The sequence below is a fragment of the Botryllus schlosseri genome, chromosome 15 (assembly GCF_051294905.1).
Source record: "Botryllus schlosseri isolate E-star chromosome 15, Bs_hap1, whole genome shotgun sequence".
In the NCBI taxonomy this organism is placed as follows: Eukaryota; Metazoa; Chordata; class Ascidiacea; order Stolidobranchia; family Styelidae; genus Botryllus; species Botryllus schlosseri.
In genome coordinates, this window is record NC_137250.1 from 22257084 (window position 1) to 22265719 (window position 8636).

General features: G+C 40.0%; 1 protein-coding gene across 1 annotated transcript; it reads right to left on the reverse strand.

Moving 5' to 3' along the window:
- Positions 1 to 1235: 1235 nt before the first annotated feature.
- LOC145457782 (membrane protein BRI3-like) lies at positions 1236 to 7744 on the reverse strand. The gene is made up of 3 exons (XM_080336063.1): positions 7600 to 7744; positions 3900 to 4050; positions 1236 to 2153 (listed from the first exon to the last, which is right to left on the reverse strand). Exons 1-3 carry the CDS (start codon positions 7646 to 7648, stop codon positions 2027 to 2029), a joined length of 327 nt encoding a protein of 108 aa, XP_080192189.1. The 5' UTR covers positions 7649 to 7744; the 3' UTR covers positions 1236 to 2026.
- Positions 7745 to 8636: the final 892 nt, after the last annotated feature.

Below are 8636 nucleotides of genomic sequence, written 5' to 3' on the forward strand. Positions count from 1 at the left end.
ATTCTAATCTGAAAGTACAATTGGATACTATATTCATATTGAAATGAACCCGAATATTTCCGGCTGACACTCGTCAGGGGTAATCGTCAGCAACCAGTAGAGAATTGTCAAGAACATTGTATATCAACAATCGTAGAAAACGTGCATCAAGCTCCTTGAAAAGCTCGCCCATGACTCATCCCCTCAAGCTTCAAGCTTGATGCCGAGCGATCAAAGGCCAGAAACTATGCCATTGATTAACATTAGTGGGATAATCCTGCTTGTGCAAAAAATTATCGAGACGACATATTTCGCGGCATCGGAAGGGTGACTCACGGCTCACACTTTCATGTGTTTGCCGTCGAGTCGACCTTTATCAAAATACATCAGTCCAAACTTTGTCTACAGAAGGAGTTTGTGTATACCATCTCAAAATAGTACAGTGAACGCTCTCTTATTTGAGATTTCATTCCGTACTGGAGACGTCCTATTTTGTGATACGATTGTTGATATGCTAAGTTCTTTCCAATTCTCTACTAGTTGCTGACGACTACCCCTGACGAGTGTCAGCCGAAGATATGCGGCTTGATTTCAATACGAATATACTACTCAATTGTACGTTGAAGGTCTGTACCTCCGAGAAACTCTTTAAATATTTCACAAAGCATATACTCGTCATTGCAGCATGTTTTAATCGAAGGGTGTCGAAACGACGTGAAGTAGTCTTTCAATTGTACACCCAACTCTGGCCTAAAACCCTAAACCATGTGAATGCCATGCTTATTGGATGAAAATAAATAAACATAAAATGAAAGTACTAGCGACGAAAATAAATGTGGCATGTGTCTGTGGGTGTGTTTGACAAGTGGGATCGTCTGAAGGCTGACTCGTAGTGATATCAATAAGTTGATCGTAGCTATAGTTACCAGTGACAAGAACAAACAGGAGGTTGAGTATGGAGTATTGAGTACCATAAAAAGAATCGTATAAAAACTATATAAATTAAATGCGTAACTGGTCGCGATATGAGCCTGGTGGATTGAAAAGATGAGCAACCTCACCGCTATTTCACTATGAGAGAAGTACTGTATTTGGGATGTGATCTATTACTGTGGCACTTATCTGGAGACTATTGTACGATCCCCCATTCATCCGCTGTCAATTATTAACCCTATTAATCCGCTGTCAATTATTACTGACTATTAACTTGTACAATGTCCAATATCCTAAGCGGCTCGTGTATTCTGCGACACCACTGTAGTGTAGGGTATTTATAGTTTCAGTCTCGACAGTGATGACCAATACAGTATTTCGTGAAATTCATTCAGTCAATGATATGTTATTTCGCGAGTGTCATTGGAATTCTCATGATTACAGAAAGTCAACATATGAACAATAATGGTTATCCTTCTGAATATGAAATCATTAGGGCTGGGCACAATGATGCGAGCACTCGAATTGAATCTAGCATTAATTGTAATGATTCTTGTCGGATAGTAAAAATGATATTTTCTAGCTTTGAAATTAGCTGCTCCATGCCGCGAAGAGTTAATTTTTCAACGAAAATTGCAGTTTAGATATTATTTTCACTGTGGAAGCCTTGGAACCTGGATTGGTCATATCACAGCATACGAAACATGCAGTACAGGGTGATGAACGTTAGTGGAGATGACATATCTGTGAATCCGTGATCAACCCGCAGCATTGTAGCAAAGTACAATGAAAAACGCTGAATTATCTGCAATGTGATGTAGGACTCGCATTACACTCTTTGCGATAGCAAAGCATAAGTTTGAGAGCTCCATATCTTCTATACTGTTACGAAGTCACAATGAGTGAAGGATGATTACTCGATTCAAAACCGAATCAATTAGATACTCGAGTTTGTGATTTCGCCCAGCCCCAAAAATAATTGGTCGCACAATATAGTTAAGCATAATAACGATGACTGTCAACGCCACACTGATGTGAATATACGGAAATCAGTTGATTCAATCAAATGAGTGCAATCACCACTCCTGCTCGCGGTCACTCGTTCTGGTGCGATCTAGAAATCTTTCCCACACGAAGCACACTTTCTGTCTTTCATGCAGAACAAGCACAGTAACCCGATCGGAAAAAAGAGTATGCAACAAAAGATCCCACAGCACGTGAAATGTTCACCGATGTAGCCCCTGAAATGCAGATATTAGAATATTTAGGCATCGCGGTTTTGACAATGCGTCTAATTATAGTGCAGCGGTTCTCAAACTTTTCTCGACACGCCCCCTCGACGATAGTGAAAAATTTCGCGCCCCCCTTATCGCCATATCAAAAAATATTAAAAAGATCTACCAGAATCCTTGCCATCTCAATGCATTGTTTGATGGCGTGGAAGTAGGACTAGTGTTAACGTGAGGTTCACGTGCACAAACGAACCTTGGTATGTTGTGCACTGGTGTGTCATTATATAACATCTTTGGTTGAAACTGTTTGCATTTCAACTTCGGGAGCCTCTATGGCGCTGGCCGCATAAAAAATCAACACTATGCATGCATGCACCTTGCCATTCTCAAAAATTTTACTTGCTTTGTTACAAAAGTTTGCTCGAAATATTCAGCTTTCCGTTTGTGAAAATTTAGTGACTCTTTGCTGTGAGCTTGGCCCGCAATCACACAACATCAAGAACGAAATAGACTATGTGGGCGATTAGCGGAGATGCTAATTCAACCAGTCAATGAAACTGACATAAAGAACACATCGTTATCTAATGTAAAAAATCTAGCAGGCCTACGCATCTTCATTTGATATGGTTACTGTAACATAAAAACCAAACCCGTACGATTGGGGTGTTGGCTATACTGTATAACTTGTTTATGGGTAATATCGGCAGTAAGTACAGAAACCCGTTTTACACTCTGCTCAATATCAATTTAGCAGTAGTTAAACGCCGAATACTTCGGCCGGTCTGGCCTAGACTGTTAAGGCGTAGGCTTATGTTCCCTAGCAAGTCCACGTCGAATTTGTTTGACAAAGCGACGGAGGATATTGATTTTATGGAATTATTTTAGCATTTGATTGGTCAGGTTGATACATTTGGTGACGTTTAAAAAGTCAGCATGCATTGTGGGATATTGTGGCCTGAGTTGTCGATAGGTATCATTTACACCGTACATTTATATGTCACTTCACTGAAATGTAGGGTTGAAATTAGCAATATGACGTCACGTGACGTCATAGGTTCACGTTCGCGTTCACACAGAACCTTTCAGGTGTTCGCACCATCCTGACATGGAAGGTGTTATGACTGTCAAGACACTTCTCAAATATGAATATTCGGATTATGAACAGAGCAAAATGATATGAGCTGGAGGTAAATCGCTCGGAGTTTGATATTTTGTAAAACATAATCATGTGAAATGCTAGAACGCGGTGCATAAACATTTTAGCCACCCAGTTTCAGAACCACTGAATTAGAACCATAATTTGGCGCATCTGGAAACCCGGGACCAGAGTTGAACATCTAGCAAATTTTCCGAGTTATATTTAGAATTTTAGCAACGCATTTTTCCAAATTAAATAAAATGAAAACTCCTGAATTCACAAAAACTCGAATTAGAAAGAAATACAACAAAAATCAAGTACATTTCATATCAAATAAGAGAATAGGAAATGTTTGTACACCAACCGTGGCTAGTTTCGTACTAGAGGGTTCTCCTGTAGCATTTTCAGCGAAACCAGAAATTAGAGATTATAAGATGACAGCATAGAAACAGTCTACAAATTAGATTCGAACTAGATTTCCGGCATTTCGTTATAATTACCTAGAATTATCTAGTTCTCTAAGTCTGTCGATACCTCTCGCTTCCAAACTATCAGATAAAGCTACGCGCGTGGGATTCGAACCATGGACCTATCTCCATTTAATACTTTGAACTCACCCGCATCTAGGACAGCTCCCGGCTCTGAATTGAGCCGCTGCTGGAGCGGGGGCGTGCGTCATTATCACGGTCGTGTTGTGCTGTGGCTGAGGTGGCGCATTTTGAACGATAGTCTGATTGAAATTGCTCGTCATCGGTGGATTGAACTGAACTGAGAGAGTATGTTTGATCGCATAATAATTCTTACCAATAATACTAAATGCTAGGGATGTGCGAACACCCGAAAGCTTTTGGTTCGTGTGAACGCGAACTTATGACGTCACGTGACTTCATAATCCCAATTTCAGCCCTACATTCCAGTAAAGTAATATATTAATGTACATGATAGCTAGCGATGACTCGGGCCACATTATGTCACAATGCTGAAGTATATATGCTGTTTTTTTTAAACGTCACCCAATGTATCCACTGGAACAATGAAATGCTATAATTCCGCAAAATCAACATTTTCCGTCGCTTTGCCAGCAATATACAGTAGCCAACACCCTTGTTGGGTAGCCAATAAGGATATCAAATAAAGATAGATCCCGCACGCCTGCTTGATTTTTTACATTAGACATCGATGCATTTTCATATCAATTTCGTTGATGTAAATATAATTGATTGGTTGACTAAGCACAACGCGCTGACTACCCGCATGTAGTGTGTCTCGTTCTTGCTATTTTGTGATTGCTGGTCAAGCTCACATCAGAGTCACTAAAGATTCACAAACGGAAAGCTGAATATTGTGAGCAAACTTTCGAGCAAATAATTTTTTATATTGGCAAGGTGCTGAGTTTCTTTTCGAGCTGCCAGCGGCTTGTGGAGAGTGGTCCGAAGTTGAAAAGCAAATAATTTCAACCAAAGACACGTTATAATGATGTGAAAATTGTTATACATGAAAAAGGTTCACATTGCAGAACCAAGGTTCGTTTGTGAACGCGAACCTTCCAACTTCTGAGGTTCAATCAGACACAGAACGCGAACGTGAACCTCACGTTCACACTATCCCTTCTAGATGCTACTAACTGTGTCCTGTAAAGGCACCGTCAATGTTTTGTTGTTCTCCATGCACTTCGTGGAGCCGTGACGTAATATGCAGATGTGATAGTCGTTAACGTAGCATACCACTACTTTTTCAGGGTCCTCAAGTTGGTTCCGCCTACTTTCAGACCACTACCACATCTGCTTAACAGTTTTGGACGCAATTCTACTTTTTACATTCGGGATTCGGTAAAGTACATAGTAGTTGTGCGCTGGTATGCATCACTTTCAGGCGCGTAGCCAACCGAAAAATAATGGGGAGGGGGCTGAAATAAAGGAGGGGGTTGGATTTTTTCGAAGTTACTAATATAGCATCAATTCATTAGGGTTAAGTGCACGCGTAAATGACGATGATACAATGTCCTCGTGTTGACAAACTTACTTGTATGATAAACTTGCCAACGGTGTTCACCAAATTTGGCTCAATTCCAACCAGTGGAAACGGAGTTATTGGTGTTGAAAAATTTGGATTTGAATAAAATAGTATCTACGGTTGGCACAACTATAATAAATAATTAAAGAATTGGTCACAGTAAATACTATTTTATTCAAATCCAAAATTTTTCCACGGCAATAACTCCGCTTCCAGTGGCTGGAATTGAGCCAAATTTGTCGAGCATCTTTTCCGTAGACAACCAAACAATTTCATGGGGTGAACAGAAAATTTTGATTTTTTTTTCATTCATTTTTATATAATAAAAAAAAACTTTCTTCTCCTGTAGCAATGCGGCTACTGGATGGAATTGAACCAAATTTGGTGTGCGTGCTTTAATTAGGTAACCTAACAATTTTATCAAGTAGCCAGAAGAATTTAAACAAAAGTCATTTTTGAACACCCCTACTGTATACATCCGGACAATAATAATATTTTAACCAATTCCATTGTTCGCGAATAAAGGTGTTGCGACTTGCTAGAATATAACCCCCAAATGAGCCGTGTATTATCGATATATACTCGATAATAAAGTATTTAGGTTTAAAGCAAGGGCATGACGTAACAATTTGGAATCAGTTGATTGGTCCGGTCCGCGGATGATTTGAAGCCTTGAATCCGGCACGCGACGTAATTTGAGTTTGACACCCCTTCGTTACATTGTGCAATGTGCAGTGCACAGACGAATCTAGCTAATTGGCTACACGCTTCTCGCTAATTGGCCGCGCGCAACACTGATAGTACGACTTATTGAATTCCGACTGAGCATGAGCATTATTGTCAGAATGGTCATTCCAAGAGGAAGGGGTTTCGCGTTTCAAAAGGGGGGTTTCGATCACGAAACTCCCCCCTGGCTACGCGCCTGATCAATTTTGTAAGTGGAATTATCGTAACAACCCAGCGAAATAGCCCCTTTACCATGGTAACATGATACGTTGTTCAATTCATAATATCATCAAGAGGGCGACAATTTTGACATAAAAAATGATCAATGTTATTTTAATTAGGCATTCCTGCACATAATGTTTGAATTGTAGTAATTTATACATTTCTGGTTGGGGCTGTCTGTCCTCACGAAGTAGCTTGGCAAGAATAGAGAAAAATGTTCAACAGCAGCAGTTGTTTGTTGGCAGCATTGAATTTCAGTGTATACTGCTGGGGTGCTAGTAACACACCTGTTGCTTCATACCGACATCGCCCTTTTAGACCACAACTCAAATGTAATTTCTGTTAACATCTCGCGATCCGCCCATACGAGAGAGAGAGAGAGAGAGAGAGAGAGAGAGAGAATCTTTATTCGTATACATTACATATCAACATAACACTACAAAAATGGAACGATGAGAACCACTGAGCTATAAGAACCAATGTCCATCACGCAGTCAAGTTTCAGATTCAGATTTGAGATATCGGGTTGCAAAAACTTCGGACCTATTCAAAATTTCACTCGTTTTAAGTGTGTTGAACATCTCGCCTTTTGTTTCAATCGGTGATTTATGATTACCAATGAGCAGACAATGGATCATCTAGAACAGCTGGCCAATAAAGTAGGCTACAGAACAACGTGTAAAATGTCAAATGATACGTTACCCGACAAATCTATAGTGCCAGACCGACCCTAATGTGACATCAAACAGACTTGTATGATGCAGGGGTTGGCACCATTTTCATCATCAGTCCATATCCTCGTAACAACATAGATGTGCCTGTCATTTATTGGCTATGGTACCGAATACATCGGATTTGAAAACGACCAAAGCAGCCACAGAATATCGATCATAGCGTGACTAAGAATAAATGATCCAAATATTACGTATATTAAGCGTCTAGTGCGGGAGCGACTAAAATTTATACCCTTCGCGACCAATACTTTATTCACTGGCGTTACCGATGCCAGCTGCAATTAAGCGGTTGGTGGGATTCCTTGCTTTATACGCTTAATATGACAAAATCCAAAATGTTTGGCGCGCGAGTTAGTAATATTTTGACATTCGTTGACATTTGGCACGCTGCATGCGAAAGGTTGCCGACCCCTGGTATAGATTGTGGAATATATTGTACATTACGCGTTATTCTGTTCGCTTATGTTATGTATATGCCTGTCGGCTGTTTGCTAATCTACTTCGAATACGTACCACGAAGATGTATACCTTATTCGTATGTGCATCCTACTCACATTGGAAGTCCCAGTGATGATCTTATATAGAATACTTTCCTTGCTTGGGAAATATACTCTGATCTTACCTTGAGCAGGAGCGTATGGGGGTGGTTGATGTTGCGGGTGGGCCGACATTTCAAGTGTAGCGTATTTGCTCGAAATTTAATCCTGTAAATAACATAAAGATATGCATAGATATCGAATCAGGTTAGAAAGTCTGCTGATCAAATATAAACACATATCACAAGGGCACTGCGTTCTAAATATGATGTAGCCCAGTGGTTCTCAACCTTTGTGGATGTCGGAGCCGCATTTTAAACTTCAGAGTACGTATGGAGCCGCATGAAAACACTTGAGTAGGCTACTTATAACGAAAATTTAAAGGTATAGCTAGCCTACTTCTGGATCTCACCGTCCAGCTAATTCAAAAGCATGCTCATGCTCATAGACTTCTATAGATTCTATATCATCGGGTATTTCAGCATTGATATGATTGGCTACTGCTATACATTGATTCAACTGAAAATGCATGTCATTACTGCAGCATACTATTATGTCGTTATGTGATAACACTCTAGGACACCTAAGGGCACTTAATGCACACGTTTACGGAGGATTATACACGCTGAGTAATATTGGACTTATTGCAATTTATACTTGACTATAAGCCGTTATATTGATGTTAGTAAAATTCTGTCGAAATTTACTCTTCACTGAGACTATATATAAAGGTCTACGACCAGCAGAACTGAAAATAAATCCTTGTCTGTCAGGTCCATCCACCCATGCGTTTAACGCAAGTCTGCAAGACTTCTCTTTCCGGGTTTTCAAAAGCGGACTTGGACGGCTTTATACATTGCTAATATCCCTCATTTTAGAATTCATATACCGAAATTGGCTATAGATATTCACAGAAACAAACAACAACTGTCGTATATTATATGGCGTGGCATATTTAGTGGTCAATCAGAGCCGTAAGAAGGCTACCTTGGAGCCCCATGAGCAGGCCGTGTTATTTTTGGCATTTCAGGAGCCAGATGCCAAAACTGCCAAAAATAAAAATTTGAAAATGCCAAAAATAAGCAATTTTTGGCATATGCCAAAAATAACACGGCCTGCCAAA

Coding starts and splice junctions, on each gene's coding strand:
- LOC145457782 (XM_080336063.1), bottom strand. CDS start 7,648: ATGTCGGCCCACCCGCAACATCAACCACCCCCATACGCTCCTGCTCAA. Junction 4,051..7,599: donor CCCATACGCTCCTGCTCAAG/GTAAGATCAGAG, acceptor ATACTCTCTCAG/TTCAGTTCAATCCACCGATG. Junction 2,154..3,899: donor GGGAGCTGTCCTAGATGCGG/GTGAGTTCAAAG, acceptor TCTGCATTTCAG/GGGCTACATCGGTGAACATT.